Raw genomic sequence first — 17,778 nt, 5'->3', positions numbered from 1 at the left:
TCTTAAATAGGTGCTATGCATGTCCGGAGGGAGTTGTATAGGTGTTTCTCTGAGTTAGGGTCCATAAGTACAAGTCCATAAGCTGGGGCCCAATATCCGGATGAAACCAATATCCGAACCTACCGATGGCTCTATTGATCCGGATATTGGAGGGGTTACTGTATTTCTTTGACAAGATATTGCTAGTCAGTTTGTTTTCATCTGACAAAAATGGGCCACTCCCACAACTTGGACACTACCTTACGTTGTGGTTACATGCAATATGAACTGCCTTACTTATGACATGAATGGGTCTCCCTGATTAACAGTCATGTTTTGCCTCCAGTTTGACTACATGTGGTCGTAAACTTGATTGCAAGGGGTTTGGGATCTATGTCTGATGAAAATAAACTGGCTATAACTGATAAGCTCCTGTACTAGTCAATTTTTGAGACCAACACTTCTAGCTAAAGCTATGGTCGTCAACCACTAAATGTATAACTCTCCTGAGGGGTTGAAATTCAAGACAAACCCAAGAGAACTGACAGCATTTTGACAATGAATGATAAAATACCTTAGTACAGTATATTACAGCAGTAACTAGGAGTGCTCAAAGAGGACTGGAAAAGATTATGTTACGTGTTATGTGGAGAGTTGAAAAGAGGGTTTCCTGGATATGGGAAAAAATGACAGCAAAGGATCAGATCATTATAATCTAAATGAAAATATGGATGTGGACAGGTAATTTCCTTCACAGAACAGACGTGGACAGGTAATTTCCTTCACAGAACAGACAACAGATGGACAACCACAGAAAATGAGTGGCAGCCCTGAAAAGGGGGAGGCAGACAGAGGACGAGATGGCAAAAAGAGATTTGGAGATATGTGGGACAACATGGAACAAGTTAATGGCCAATGGATCAGTGTCAAAAAGGATGGGAAAGGTCTTTGTCCTGCAGTGGACTGGCTCAAGCTGCTGCTGCTGCGACTGATGATGATGATGAATATTCCAGAAGAGTTGAGTGACAACGAAAAAAGGTTTATAAAATCATTACAGTAAAAAAAACATATAACTATCGTATACCTTTTGCAACATAAATTCTCTGCTCAGTCATCATTACTGACAACAGAAAATATGGTAGCAACAAATATTACAAACACACTGAACAGTACTGTAGTGTGTTAGGAAAGTTTGGGTCTTTGAGTCATATTCTTTGCAGCATGGGACACCATGACAATGAGAAAAACAATGTTACCATTTGCTGAATGGTGACCTGTTGAGTTTGTATGCTTATAGTGCCAATGACATGCTACCTCCTGCCTTCTCACTAGAAAACAAAAATTTTCTTCTAAAATGATTGTTCAGAAACAGGAATGGCAAAAGTGCAAAGATATGAGATGAAAAAAGCACAGAAACAAGAGAGCATTGAATATGAGAGGAGGTTTGGAGACATAAATCTATTATACATTCCACCAGCTACAGGTTTGTGACTAAATTGAGGAATGTAGTAATGGGTACAAGTTTCCATGTCTTCTCCCATCCTGAATGCTCTCTTGTTTCTGTGCTTTTTCATCTCTTATCTGTGCATTTTTGCCATTCCTACTTAACAATCATTTTAGAAGATTTTTTTTTCTAGTTTATGATCTTTTTAAGAAAGTATAATTATGCATAAAGCAAGTGTTAGATTTGGATTGTTACATGCATAGCATACTGAAAGAATAAAATGAGGGTGTCTTCCCATGAAAATGTGTTTTGGTATGTTCTTTAACTGTAGGCGAGCTGTAGCTAGCCAATAGTGCGCAAAATAGCATACTTACGGATGACCGTGATGCGGTTTTCAGGCTGTAACTCGCAAATTGTACCCTGAATACATTTCTAAACATGAAAAGAAACATCTACACTTGACAAGCAGCATTTTGGTGTATGGTACGCTCGCATACACCTTTTTGTTTTGGAGTTACGACTGATGAAGAACAGAAAGAAAGAAAGAATGAAGAAGAAAAAAAATTGATATTTTTGCGGTTCTAATTTGTGACACGTACAAAGGTTAGCAAGACTTTGCGAGTAGTTTTGCAACTGAATAGTGAAGGTCTTTTAGTTCATAAGCTTAGAACTAAGTTTTGTGACCGTTTTCTCGGGAATGCTAGTATACCATATAAGGGAGGACGTCACTCTGAACCTGCACACTTCTACTTATGGAGTGCTACCACACTCCGTGATATAGCTATGGTACTGGTAGGTCTATTAAATGTACTACAGGACAAGAATTTGCAAGCTGTACTCTAGGAATTCTGCTGTAAATAGCTTCTTTATATGCTGTTGTGAGATTTTCCCATCCACATATCGCTCATCATAGATACTTGCTTCCATATATACAGTAAGCTATGGCTGCATGGAAACTGAAGGATGATACCTGAATACGGCATCTGTAAGAAAAAATTACAATATCACAACCAAACTTGGTGTAAGGAATGTCACGGAATACCAGATTATGGTACCATAGTGTTCTGCTCAAAGAAAACCTTTAGCAATACCATGGCCAAGTCCAGCAGGGGGGGGTCCTTAACCACTTCACTACAATGATGGAATTTTTGGTTTATTCTTCTTACCATCAGGCAATTTTATTCAGCACAAAAAAAAGGTCCCCTGCAGAGAACAGGTTATAGAGAGTTTGCATTAATTCCTTTACAGGAAATCTTCCATGAACCTCAGTAAATCATCTGCTGGATAGCATTAGTAACTACATGATATCCTTTGGTTAAAAATGTTAAAAGGGTTAAGATGATGTATAGCATGCTAAAAGCTATACCTAGTAACACTCGCTTAAAGGCTGCCTTCAGTGGCCTCTGCTTGATGTCAAAAGGCCAGAAATGAGTCATAATGCAGGAACTGGTGGCCCACTTAGACTGGAAATAGTTTTATAAGTTAGAGCATTTTAATGGTACCTTGCTCTAACATTAACTGCGCTATGTTGCGCCATTTTTGATGTGTTACAGTAACAAACAAACCAACAAGCATACAGATATCGGACATTATAATACAGATTTTTTTTAAAGCAATTTCTCTACATACTGGTAAACTAAAATACAACTATATTAAGTTATTCCATGCAGCACTGAATGACACATTCTGAACAGCCGGGGCAAGAAGTTTGTTTCATACACTTCCCTCTGCTGCTTATATTCCAAGCTAACAGAGGTAGTGGAATGGAAGAAGAACTTTTGTTCCTGATTGCAACAGAAACATGATTACTCACCTGCGAACCCATCATGGTGAAGGTCTTGCCACTGCCAGTTTGTCCATAGGCAAAAACACAGGCATTATATCCTTGCAGGGCATTGGACACCACATCAGTTCCCAAGTCCTCATATATCTGAACCTACAGCACAAACCAACACTATAATGCATCACACAAACATATCATTGAGAAATCATATAATATAGTGACTAAATATGATAACCAATGTTTGACATTATATGGAATGCTTTGAGCAATACCTTCCTAAGTAATAAACTTTAAGTTGGTACACTTCTATATATAGGTGCTTACTGATATGAATTTCAATCCAAACTTTAAAACAAAGATGAAAGATTTAATCTTTCAGATAGTGATAGGGATATTGACTAATTTGGTCAAATTCCCTATCAATATCTGAACTGTTCCTCATATTAAAAAAGGCAATACTGTTTACACCACACTGCTGACTATAAAGATATTTACATAATTTACATATCAGTATAGAGAATTTTTAAAAGGGAAACTAACATATGAGGTTATACTATGATATAATGTACTAGTGAAAAATTTCGGTTCTGACAAAAAATAGCTGAGTTAAGACATTATGACAGATGTATATGACTGGTGTAGAGAAATACTAGCCTTAGACAGAAGTTAATCCTGACTAGTTTCACACTGAGGTTTCTTCAGAGGAATGAACGTTTCCCAGGTCAGTGTGATTTATACAGCAGGCTGCTGGATCACACTCTTGGTTAATCCTTAGTCTGCAGGTCACTGATTGGTCAGTTACCTTTCCCTCTCTGTCCTGATTATCTGCACTGCTATGCGAGACCACATCATGTCACCCACTCTTTTCTTGCTATTATTTTTATCACTTGCTATGTGGAGAGTCTCCAAAGATTTTCTTTGTGCCTTTGTTAACAAACGTGATCTTTTCATGCGTTTTATCATAAAATTGGTCACCTTTTGTCATTACGTTACAAATGGAAGTATTTTGATTCTTGGAATGAAACTCTGCATATATAATCTTCATCCATCCATCCACCATCTAATCCTACGTTGCCCCATGAGGAGAGTAGGAGCCCGGGGCTAGGAAAGTTGGTCCTGGCATTTAAGATTTCAAATGTACGGCCTAATTAAAAAATGCACGTTATTACTCCTTACCCTGCCCTTGGGTGGGAAAGGAGGTCTGGATGATGATGATGATGATGATGATGATGATGATGATGATGATGAATGGTTAAAAAATAAAGGTTCCCATTAACTGTCATCATGAGGTTCTTGTTGTTTGACTAAAACATATTTTTGTTAAAATAAAAAAGTTATTATTCTGACTGCATCCTATGGCTACAATTTTGTGAATTACATACTTTTGGTGGCATGGGCATGTGAACCTGCACCATGAAAGACAATATATGAAATTAGAACTCTCAGGCATGAACCACTATCCTGCAGTGGGGCCTAGAAGTAGTTACACATTTCGAAATAAATGACCTTTTATACATTTTTGGAGCATTATGGAAGATCAGTGAAAAGAGACAGGCCTTGTTTGACAACAGAAATGAAAAATTCAGTAAAATTTAGCTTCAGTCACAGGATATGAACCCTGTAGCAATATAAAAAAGCGAAACAGACGTCTCCAAACACTGACGAAAAAAAAAAAAATGCTGTGATTTTTTAAAGGAATTATCTTGGAAACTACTACACGTATTGACCTAAAATTTGGGATACATGCATTCCTTTGATGGTACTACAGGGCTCTTGTTTGGCGAGCCACAGCTCACAAATGCGAGTATTTTTTTCCTTCAGCGAACAAATTTTACATGCATGTTGCCTTATGGCAAGGAGAAAATACCGTACATCCACTTCAAAACCCAGTAAACTACAAAATAAGTACATCTCAATAAAAATGAACAAAAAAGCACGTTGTGATCGATTATTAAGTCTTTCCTTGTCGCCAATGAATATTTAAAACCTCATTATATGATTCTAATCATCACAATGTGTAAATAAATAAATATATTTTTTGCTCGTAAAATATTTCAGCTCATAGTCAGTTGGCTACTAAATATTTATTTGGCCCGTAAATCTGAAACCTTAGGAGCCAAGTGGCTCGCAACCATCGGTACCATAGTCAGCAAGAGCCCTGTACTACAGACGTAATTTTTTTCAAAGTTTTCTTTGATTGTGACCTGAGGCACTTTTCAAAATTTGGGTGATTTGGCATGAAATTACTCTACTCACTTAAGCCTACATTGAAAAGAATTCACTCACTTATGTCTAAATCAGTAAAATACCTATACTTACGTTCAGGAAGAAGCACGAAGTTTGCGAATCTCTGGATTATTACAAGGTAAAGATGGTAGTATCCCCCAGAAATACTGTAATTCCTCAGGAATAACTAATGTAACCTTTGGTTATGGTAATAATTTTCTTACTAGCAGGGTTCACTGCATGTTTATTTCACTTTATGGCATGATAAGAACTCGTTTGTTGAGACTGTGATGATTAACAAACTGCGCAGTTATGACATCTTTTTTATGAAAAAGAAGCAATAATGCACTAATAAGGCTGACATTAACTATTAAACTGATTTATTAACTTCCTTTCTGCTTACATAATCGAGATTATTTTTTTTTTACGGCTAAACCCATTTTGTCCTCTGGCCAATAGGAGAAGCATTCAGGATGGAGCTGGTCTCATTCAGGAAAGTTTAGACGTGATGTAGTCCAAAGTAGCACAAGAATATTCACTATATGGCATCATCCAGGCATTATAAAAGGTAACAGGAAGAATAATCCCAGACTCAGGAATGCTAGGATATGGTGTACTGCTTCTGATTTCTATTCTTCAAAAAGCATGATAGCGCATTTCTGCCTTCCTTCAGGGTCAATGATGTCTTCTTAAATCAGTTAAAGTAATTATTGTATGACACATTTCCCTAGCACAATGTGCTGGTAGAACCCCACTTTTCCAAGGTATATTAGCCACTGCCAAAACTTCTTGCACAGCTTCTAGCATGTGCAGTTTCACTAAGTAAGGCATGGAAAGGAAGTGGAAACAAAACTACGTTCGACAAGGGACTGCATCGGGTGTCTTCAAAGTCAGTGGTTATGAGCGAGATGTGAGTTTTTGGCCTTGCAAAAACCTGCTTTTTATTTTTTTATCCATAGTTCCCTCTTTAAAGGCACACTGAGGATGCATATCCAAGATGGAAAGTGGAAGAGCTAAAATGAAGAACACCAAAACAATGAGCACCCAGAAAGAGATAACTGTTTTAATGTCTCTCATGCCAGTTGATCAAAACAGGATGGACAATGAAGTATTCTATATGGTCCAGTATAGCAGTGTTACTGTACCGTATTGGTGTGTAGTGTTAATTTAGTTACCATGTCATTATAATGACTCAGGATATCTGCAAACACTTTGAATTAGCTGATAAAGACATCAGCAACCTTGTGGGAAGGTCATAGTGCCTTATGGGGTCTTTTAACTACACTCAATCCTCGAAAATCACGGCAATTTGGGTCTGGACCACTGCCGCGGTTTACAAAATCCGCGGTTTATAAATAATAACTCATGTGAAAAATTAATTAAGGTCTGGATGGCCAACCACCCCTCAAAGCACCCTACCTATACCTATCTAGGCACCATCAAACACAAACATACAAATTTAGGAATATTCAGTGCATGTATTTAATAGAAATAAGCAATGTTAAGGGATCTCACCTTAATCCTATAACGATATTGCTTAAGTGAATGAAGTGGGGTGGTGTTGGGAAGAACTTAGAACCTCTCAGCATGAGGTGGGGGTGCTCCCTCATGCTGTTCTCCCTTCTCCAGCTCCTCAGCCTCCCTCAGGAAGCCCTCAAAGTCTGCCTCAGAGATGACTGATGCTGTAGATTTTGTAGATCGTCCTTATGGTTGACTTGTTCCTCCCAAATTCTTTCGCCAGGCTTGCAAACTTCTCTCCCTTCTCAATACAACAAATGAGCTCCAAACGTTGACTGTACGACAACGGCGGCTGCTTCTTGATGCCATAGTGCTTAGAGCGCTTCTTCGGGGGTTCGGGAGGGTCCATGAAAGGTAGGAGCTGGGGAGAAAGTGCACAAAAAAAGGCAGGTAGCTCTCGTACCGCATGGCGATGCTCTGTACTGTGCAGGTTGGCGGGCAGAACAACAACATGGCGGCATTAGTATGCAGACTTGCCACCAGGGACGGGTGGTGATTGGTTGTTGGGTCACAGTTATCAAATTGAATGCCGCAGTTTACGATTCTCCTCGGAAAAGGCCCACTTCAGTGCCTAGATCTGCAATTTTCGTGACTTAACAGCAATTTAAGGGTGATGGCAGTCTGACAGCCACTTTGCCGCGGTTTACGAATCTGTGGTTTATAAACATGCGGTTTACGAGGATTGAGTGTACAGACAAAAAGCAAAGTATCTTAGCATAGCTCTCTGAGCTTGGGATGATTCATCCTATCTCCATTTATAAACCTGGTAGTGTGATACAGCTGAAGAAAGCCTCTTTTTCTGAATGCCTCCATACGAAACATGCACACAACGAAAAATAATAAAGGGATACAATAAAAGTTACCTGTGGAGCAAAATGTTTGTCTCCTTCTCTGTGAGACCAATAGGAATAATCAAAGGTAAATTCTTTTAAGCGTTCTCGACTCTCTCCCCCTTCACCAGCAGGCACCTGAAGTAAGTAACAGAATATGTCACTGTTCATGCTTATACCACTGCTGCTGTATAGAAAAAGCAAATTCCTAATTAAACATTCAAAAGGTTATAGAGAACATTATTTCCGTGACACATAATTCGTGCCTCATTTACAAAACATACATGCCAGGGAAGACTGCAATAGTTTAATCAAAGAACATCGGCTCATACACTGGATTATATAATTAAAAAAAAAAAAAAATCAAAATTTCATTAGTAATATTTCCAACACTATAAAGATTCATTTTACTGGCAGACATTGATTATTAGGTTAAAAAGGAAATGATTGGCTTTTCAGAAGACAACAAAATGGCAGTACCATTGGGAGAAATAAAGCATGACAAAAAGTAATTCCATCTTGTGCAATGTTTGTGATAAGTGGGTGCATAAGAGATGTGGTGGTATTAAGGCAGACTGTGAGATAACACTGATTTCCTGTGTGCAGTGTGTCGGGGAGAGCATGTGGGGATTGCCAGGCGTGAAAGGATTGAACTTGATGGTGAGTCTCTTGAGTGTGTGGATGAGTTTTGTTATTTGGGAGACATGTTATGTGCTGGAGGGGGGGCTGTGAATAGAGTGAGGAGTGGTTGGATGAAGTTCAGGGAGTTACTGCCTCTCCTGACAATGAGAGGGCTCTCTTTCCATGCTAAGGGATGTGTTAGGAGTGTAATGCTGTATGGTAGTGAGACCTGGGGCAGTAAAGGAAGAGGATATTAGCAGGCTCAAATGTACAGAACTAACAATGATCAGGTGGATGTCCAGTGCATTCCTGAATGCAAGGCCTGGAGGGGCTAGGTTTACAATGGAAGAGTTGAGAAGTAGGACGGGACTGGAGTGTATTGGTGTTGTGATGAGGAGGAGTATTGAGAAGGTTTGGGCATGTGGACAGGAAGGGGGAGGATAATTGGGTGCAGCAAGTGAGAAGTGTTAATGTTGGGAGTAGGGTAGCAAGAGGTAGATCGAAAAAGAACTGAGATGAGGTCACTGAGTGTGACCTCAGGGATAAGGGACCAAATAGGGAAGCTGCCAGAGATTGAGTAGCATGGAGAGCTGTCATTAGGACAATGGCCAATGCATGCAGGTATGTTGGAGCCTTCAAAAATGAAATGAAACAAAACAAACCAAAAATGGAAAATTAAGACTGCTGAATGTGAAAAAAAAAAAAAAAGTATAAACAGCAAATATCTATATAAAATGGTGAGGCAGATTAAAATACTTGTATATATGTACACAACACAGAAGTACTATAATACATGACCTCAAAGATGGGCAATGATTCACTAGGCCATAAACAGAACTAAAGTCAAATGTAACGACTCCTGCAGCTTTTCACTTATGCTTGGTAGCAAAAGTCATGTGTAAATTTCTATTTAAAGTGGTATTCCTCAATTTCATTATTTCCAAAAGGCATTTTTTTTTTTTATTCAGCAGTACGGCCCATGATCTTTTAAAACTGTAAGACTGACAATATAAAAACTGAAGGGCTGATATCAGCAAAACCAACAAACTTGCAATAATACCGAACAAAACATTCTGAAACAACATGGAATATCTGCCAATTACTACCGCAAATTTAGGGATCTACAGTATTTAATGGAGAATTTGACATAATGAACACATACGACTAACCGAATCTGAATAATAAAAATCATAAAAGTGTCCACCCACCTTGTGATTGATGAGTTTTGTTTTCTTCTCCTCCACCTCCACAATACATTGTGAGTTCAGATCAATCTCCCTGTAAAAATAAACCAGTAAGGTCCACAAACACTTTATTTAATTCATCCAGATCTCATCTTTCAATCCCTTGAATTTGGAGATGGCATTTGGTATATCTATCTAGCTCCTACATGATACAGTTTGAAAATCCATCCCATGCTGGCTGAAACAACTGGATGGCATCAAGAAAAAAACAGTGTGTCCTTGGGGGAAGGGCAAGAAATGTGTATCTATATACCGTACAGTATCTATCTACCTACCCATCATTTGGCCCTAAAACCAACCTTGGCATCATTAAAAGGGGTCACCCATGTATATTACACAAACTAAACTAAACAGAACCTAACATATCATAAAAACAAACCTGATAATACCAATACAGTACACCAATCCTGTATGATATAGTAGCATATACTAAATAAAGACAATAGGTGTTAGCACCAAAGTGGTGACATGTGCAGTGTGTTACATAGGACATTTCTGGGTCTCAGGAAATAGGCTCTTGAGCCAATACCCTGACACATAAAAAAAAAAAAAAATCTGATTACTTAGAGCAGATTAGTTATGTTAGGTCTGTTTAGATTGCTAAGTAGACTAGATTAGGTTGAAATTAGTTATAAAAAGTCATCAGAATAACACTCAATATCCCAAACTGCAACATTACTGTACAACTTGCCCCCCAAAAAATGTCTCTTAATCTGTAACACGGGAAGGTTCAGTAATACCTTGACATACGATACCCTTAGATACGATAGCCCGGCTTAACGATGAGGGTAGAAATTGCACCATATCCCACCTAACAATGGCCAAACCCTGGTTTAACGAAGGGTTTTGATTTTTTCTTACCGATTGTGATGATATTTTAGACTAAAATTGTATTTAGGATGATTTATAAACTGTTTTTAGACTTTGATTAATCTGTTTTAGCCATAGGTGGGGTGAACATTCTCATTTTGGGGTACAGTTTGCTAAGCTTGATTTTTTCCAGACTTATTTATTTTACAATATTCAGATTTGATTTGTTCGTTTTAGTGAGTTATTTACAGGTGTTAGGCTTAGGTTATCTTCCTTTACAGCTGTTAGGCCATTTAGACTGCCTTTAAACCTGTTTTTGGGCTCATCTTGGTGAGTTTTGGACTTGGTTTGGGAGGAAACCCAAGTCTGGTAAACGGTTCACATTGAAACACATGTTAACCCCTGAGGCGCGGGTCGTTGCGTTTGCGACGCTCGCCAAAAAGGACATAACGGCGGATCGTCGCGTTCGCGATTCGAGTTAATTTTGAATAAACGCGGGCAAGGATGTTCCAGCTGGTATTGTTTATCAGTACCACCACCCTTTAGCTACAATTAGCATACTTGACCTTTGAACTACTGACCTCCGTTGTTGCCAAGTACCACGTTTTTCCCCCATCCCCCACCAACACGGCACGGCCAGCCTGGCTGCGATATATGGCAGCGCTCTGACTGCTCAGAACTGTAAATCTGCGCTCTCCTCTCACAAGCAGTTTATGCTAATAGGAAACGCTTGTTTCCCCAGTTGTCACACTAGCTTTTTTTCGCGCAGTTTGTCCCTGTTTAGCGTCAGTTTACCGCAGGCTTTCACAGTAACATTATGGCGAGTTCTAGCTCTTCCCAGTCAGTGCGAGCGGCCGACAGGAACGAGAATAAAGTGACAGGCGTAAGGCAGAATAAAAAGCGCACCATGGTGATCTTTTGGGAAGTAATATGATTGAAAATAATGTAGTATACGTGTTTTTAGCTGTGAAAATGGAAATGTTTGTTGAGTGACGGGAAGACCGCCGCCACGCTACATGTCGGCCGTACGCTTCGTTGATTTTAGCCTTATTTTCAGTGCTTATTGTACAAATACGGATTCCAAACTACCTGTACGTTGTAGTATAAAGTTAACTGTGACAGAATGAGGCTGTGGTAGAGGGGAAACCGGGTTGCTGGAGGTGTGAAAGTGAAGATTTTGTTACCCAACTTTGCAAGTCTCCACAAGTCCTCGGGTAGTCCACGAAGGCTCAACACCTGTCTCTGGAGAAAGCTGAATGTAAGTACTATCTGCCATAAAAATTATAATGTTCTAGGGTTAATCTCTGATTTTTGGCAAATATTTTCCTACAAGTACTCAGACCGCGATACAACCCAGCCACACGGGGGGGGGGGTCGGCTGTCAACGGCCGTGGTTTAGGGGTTAAAAGTACCCTGATATACAATACCCAGCCTAACAATGGGATTTTACCTAACTAATTAGATCGTTAAACCGGGGTATGCCTGTATATATATATTGTATTAAGTTTTAGCCCCCAAATTTGTATTTTTTTTTCTCTCTCTCTCTCACCATATACCATATATATCGTATACAGTACACCCTCAATATAACAAACTAAATGGTACCAGACCCTCTGACATTAAACCCGAACATCATGCTGTTCTATAATTTCCCAGGCATTGTGGCTTTTACAGAACAAAGATCGTTAAATATAGTATCATTCAGCTGTACAGTCGTACACAATAGCATACAGCTAGGTCTAAAATGGCTTTTTTTTTTTTTTTTTTAATAAATGCTCTATTTATGGCTCCTCTCACAATGCTGGTTACCCAGAGACTGATGTGGTGTTCTGCGGGATAAGGAGGCGCGTGCACATGTGTGTGTGTGTGTGTGTGTGTGTGTGTGTGTGTGTGTGTGTGTGTGTAGGGAAGCCACAGTGGTCAGTGTTTTCCATGCGTCCATTCTTTTATTGAACAAAATTTTGTTAAATGAACATAACGTGTGTGTGTGTGTGTGTGTGTGTATTTACCTATTTGTAGTATACAGGAATTGAGCAATGCTCGTGTTGTCCTGTCTCCAAATCCACATTTATCAAGTCTACCTTTACACACATGAATGTTTTTCTCATGCACCACCTCTTCGTCTAAGTCGTTCCAAATATTTATGTATTTACCTAATATATCTAATTGTGATATACACGGTATGTGCTATGCTCGTGGGTTTCCATCGCTGTTTCTCAGTAAGTCAAATTTAGCTTAAAACTCATTTAAGTTTTTAGACTGGACGATCTCTTTGTTCAGGCTATTCCATAAGTCTATACTTCTGTAAGGAAAACTATATTTCTTGATATCCTTCAAGCAGCTTGACTTTTCCAATTTCATTCCATGTCCTCTTGTTACTCTCTTATCCCATACAAACATATCTTCTTTGTCAATTTTATCTACTCCCACCATGGTCCTGAACACTGCAATCATGTCTCCCCTCTTTCTCCTTTCCTCTAACGAAGGCAAATCCAGCTTTTCCAGCCTCTCTCTGCATAACAGGTCTGCCAGACTGGGGACCATCTTGGTTGCTGTTCTTTGTGTTCTCTCAATCTTGTTATATCTTTCTTTTTGTGTGGGGACCACACTACCACTGCATATTCTAACCTGGCAAGGATCATGGCCACTATTAATTTTTTCATCATCTCCTCATCCATATAATGAAATGCTACTCTTATGTTAGTCAAGAGTTTATAAGTCTCTCCAACTATCTTGTTAATGTGCTTTTCTGGTGACAAACTATCTTGGACCAGCACTCCCAAATCTTTCTCTTCTCTCATTTTTGTGATTAATTCATTACCCAACAAATAATTCATTGATGGCCTCCTGGTACTTTTACCCATTTCCAATATTTTACATTTCTTTACATTAAATTTCATTTCCCACGTCCGGCTCCAATCATGTATCCTATCCAGATCCTCCTGCAGCATTTTACAATCCTCCTCAACCTCTACCTTCCTCAAGATCTTTACATCATCAGCAAACAGACTTGCATAACAGTTCACTCCATCTACCATATCATTTACGTAAATCAGGAACATTACTGGCGCCAACACCAAGCCTTGAGGGACTCACTTGTTACTTCCCTCCATCCGGACATCCTATCCTTTATTACTGTCCTCATTTATCTGTCTCTCAAAAAGTCTCTCATCCATTCCAGAAGTTTCCCCTTCAGTCCTCCTATATTTTTCTAGTTTCCACATTAGTCTCTTATGAAGGACCTTGTAAAAGGCCTTCTCTAAGTCTAAGTACACACAATCCACCCAACCATCTCTCTCCTGTACCACGTCAATTGCTCTCATGTAAAAGCTCAACAAGTTAGAAACACATGACCTTCCACTTCTGAATCCAAACTGACATTCAGCCAAGATATTCATCTCCTCCAGATATTTTATCTATCTGTCTTTCAGGATTCTCTCGCACAATTTTGTGACCATGCTGGTTAGAGACACTGGTCTATAATTCAGGGGTTCTTCCCTGTTTCCTCCCTTATAAATTGGTACCACATTTGCCCTCTTCCATTCTTGTGGCACTTTCCCCTCTTCCAGAGAACACACGATTAAACTGTGAATTTTATCCGCCAGTTGTTCTCTGCATTCCTTCAGTACCCAATTAGAAATAACCATCAGGTCCTGGGGCTTTCCTTACATCTTGAGTTTCCAGTAATTTATACACTTCCTGTACCTCCACTTTTATATCTTTCATCACCGGTACATTTCTAATCACTCCCTCCCCTTCCACAAACTCTTTTTCATTAGTGAAAACTGATTGGAAACATTTGTTCATTATTTCAGCTTGCATTGCTGCATCTTTATAGACCTCTCCTTTTACTTTCAGTTTGGTGATTCCTTCCTTTTGTTTCAGTTTGCCATTAACAAATCTATAAAACAGTTTGGGTTCATCCTTGCATCTGTCTATTATACCTTTTTCAAAATTCCTTTCTTCTTCTCTACATATTCTTGTGTATTCATTTCTAATTCTTTTATATTCTTCCTTTGTTCTGTTGTTACCTCTCTTTCTCCAATTGTTCCACGCCTTATCTCTCTCTTTTTTTGCTATCATACACCTTCTATTGAACCACTCCTTTTTCCTGTTTTCTTTCCCTCTTACTCTTGGTACAAATTTTTCTACTCCCAAATTATAGAGGTCTAGAAAGATATCCCATTTCCTCTGTATCTCTCGTTTCTCTGAATTTTCTCCAATCAGCATTTTCAAAAAAGTTTCTCAATCCTGTAAAATTTGCTTTCCCAAAGTTGTATCTTCCCTGTCTATGAAGCTCGTCGTTTGGCTCAACGTTCCCTATTATCATCTGGAACTCAATGACCACATGATCACTTTTTCCTAAAGGACAGAGATATTTCAATGATTCTATTACATCGGGTACTTTGGTAAACAGTAAATCTAACCTTGCTGGTGTGTCCTCACCTCAAAACCGTGTCTCTTCTTTGACCCATTGCATCATCACATTATTCGTTATTACATTTAATAACATAGTGCCCCACGAATCCTCGCCGCCTCCTGAGTACCATTCCTCCCAGTTCACCTCTGTACAATTAAAGTCACCCACCAAAATTATATTATTGCTTTTCTCAATTATTTTTTGTAAATAGCTAGCCATATCTGACAACATCTCCTGGTATTCGTCATCATTCCATGCTCTCATCTTAGGGGGAACATACACTACCACCATATCTCTCTTAACATTCTCTCCAGTTTCTAATTTCATATATATCACTTCAGCCCTGCCTTCTCCCCTTTCCACGGTATCTACATTTATGTTGTTCTTCACTGTTATCATCACTCCTCCTCCCATTTTTTCTTTCCTGTCTTTTTTCCACAGTTTGTATTTACCATCTCCCAAATGAACATCAATATCTTCTCTTAATTTGGTCCCTACAAAGCACATGACATCAGGTTCAGGTTCTCTCAAGAAATCATTAATTTCGAGCCTTGCTGATATTAAACCATCAACATTAGTATATATCACCTTCAAATTATTTTTGATGTTTTTTATACCCTCTTCTCTCCTACTCTCCGTCAGTACCACTTCCTCAACTTCTGATCTTTCACAGCCATCCCCCTTAGTTTCCTTCACTTCTATTTCCTTAAATACCACTTCCTTACTTTCATATCCATTACTCTACAAAAAAAAGTATTACATTCTTCCTCTATCCTCTTATCATTTTTTTCCTTTACTTCTTCCTTTAATGATTTTAAAACTTCTCTCTCTTCTTCATTCAAATCTTTTCTTATTATAATATTTTCCATCCCTGCCTCTTTGCTGAATTTCCAGGTCACTTTCAGTATATAATCTACTACACTTTCTGCTGACAATTTGACTCTCATTGGTCTTGTTTCCCCTTTCTTATAAGGCCCTATTCTCCTTACTTCTTCAATTTCTTTTACCCACTTGTCTCCTTCGGGATCAATCTTACCTAATATTCCTCTTACCAGGTTCGTGTCCTTCTCGAGTCTCACGGATCTAACCTTCTCTTCCTCCTCCCTGTTTCCAAATATTACCACGCATCTGTTCCTTTCTACAGTTTCTCTCACTATTTTCTCTTTTTTCTTCCGTATTTTCACTACATTTTCTTCCAATTTTATCTTGTTCAGTTCTCTTTCTTCCTGGATGATTTCTCTTAAGCTGACCACTTCTTTCTGTTCTTCTTCTACGTGTGCCCACTTTGCCTTATGCTCTTCCAATACACTGCTCACCTTCTCCGTTTTATTAGTACTCTCTTCTAGTTTTCTCCTCAATTCAATATTTTCACGCTTCAAATTTCTTATCTCTTCATTCGCCGTCTCATTAGACTGAATCAGACTCTGTATAGTTATCTCCGTATTCACAGACACATCTTTTAACACTAGATTCTCCACTTTCTTTTCAAGTTCACTAATCCTCATAAACAATGTTTTAACCAGATCCATGACATACCCGGTAAGTATTTCTATCAAATCCTGGAAATTCAAGTCCCTCCGTGTTTACATTTTCGGCCATGATTGAGGTTGCTTACAACTTACAGTACCAAAACAGCTGTTACCGAAAATACTTCAAACATTCATGTATACGGTTGGCAATAAATCTTTACATTTTTGGAAGTCTATATTAACTTACAATATTTTAAACTGAAAACAAGACCATAGGAGACAGGACAAACATAATTCCTGAAAACTACTTAAGGTTTGCAGAGGTGGCTGAGCCTTGGCCTGGGAACAGTCAAGACACGTCTGTTCGCTGTGGCTGTTCGTGTGTGTGTGTGTGTGTGTGTGTGTGTGTGTGTGTGTGTGTGTGTGTGTGTGAGAGATTCATTCAATTAGAACTCTTGCGAAACACACGTTTTCCCACCACCATCCGTGTGGGAGGGGAAGTTTATGTGTAGAAAAAGGATAAGTTTCAATTTAAAATATTAAAATCAAACAAATCACACACAAAAAAAGAGTTTCAGTGCTGAAATTGAGTTGTGTCTTCTGCAGGAGGCAGCAAGCACACAAAGAGGATGTTTACAAAACCACAGCATCAGAATCCCAATAATAATAAGAATCATCCCATTGCAGTGCTTAGTCAACCTTCTTCTGTGACATTTCTTCCACAAATTAAAAATGGGCTATTGTGGGGTTACTGTGTGCCTGTGTTGGTGGTTTGCTTAAGTTTTGTCCACTAAATGCAATTCGGTAAGTTTATGTTTCTTGGTGATGCATTATACTTACAGATGCTTACAGAAGATCATCTGGAAGAGGCTAATGAGCCTGTAACTCCAGCTCTACACCTTCTTCACCGTCATCACAAACATGATGGCTGGCATCTTGGATATGTGTGGTGGATATTTGTGCCTTGTAATTAAACCTTTGCTCCTGGTCACTCCAGAACTTATCTACTGTAGTTGTTTTTCAAATGCTGCCATTGATTTGCAATTTATCATCCACTCTGGCAGTGCATTCCACATATGTACCACTCTACAGGGAAAAGAATATTTTCTCGTGTTCTGTCTCAATCTTGGTTTAAACAGCTTGTTAGAGTTACCCCTTGTTGTCATAGGTAGTATGTTTTTGTCTTCGCTGGTGCATTATGGTCCTGATTCAGCCAATCAGAGGGTTAAAAGTGGGTTTGTCGTGTGTTTTGATAACAGCCAAGATTGACTCAGTCAGTGAGTTGGGATAAGACTGGAAACTAGTCTCCGTTAGAGGCTCAAATGACACAGATCTTGGTTAGATTAACTGGTGTTCAGGCAGGTTAATGCCTAAAATTGCTTGAAATTCACCCCTTTCTGTATATTAAAAAAAAAAAAGGGGGGCGGGTTAATG

The 17,778-nt window shown here is 38.9% G+C and overlaps 1 protein-coding gene across 1 annotated transcript in view; it reads right to left on the bottom strand.

The window, feature by feature from the left end:
* Positions 1-17,778, bottom strand: part of Klp98A (kinesin-like protein 98A) — a 62,749-nt gene that overhangs the window by 43,557 nt on the left and 1,414 nt on the right. The window contains exons 2-4 of the mRNA XM_080285370.1: positions 9,610-9,679; positions 7,814-7,918; positions 3,237-3,359 (exon numbers count right to left, since the gene is read on the bottom strand). Of these exons, the coding sequence (XP_080141496.1) occupies positions 3,237-3,359; positions 7,814-7,918; positions 9,610-9,679 (298 nt within the window). The remainder of the gene's footprint in view (positions 1-3,236; positions 3,360-7,813; positions 7,919-9,609; positions 9,680-17,778) is intronic.

This window comes from Coenobita brevimanus, chromosome 106 (assembly GCF_032717465.1).
Source record: "Coenobita brevimanus isolate Jiangsu-jjx chromosome 106, ASM3271746v2, whole genome shotgun sequence".
Lineage (NCBI taxonomy): Eukaryota > Metazoa > Arthropoda > Malacostraca > Decapoda > Coenobitidae > Coenobita > Coenobita brevimanus.
The sequence above is the reverse complement of the archived record's forward strand: the minus strand, read 5'-3'. Positions and strand labels throughout refer to the sequence as shown.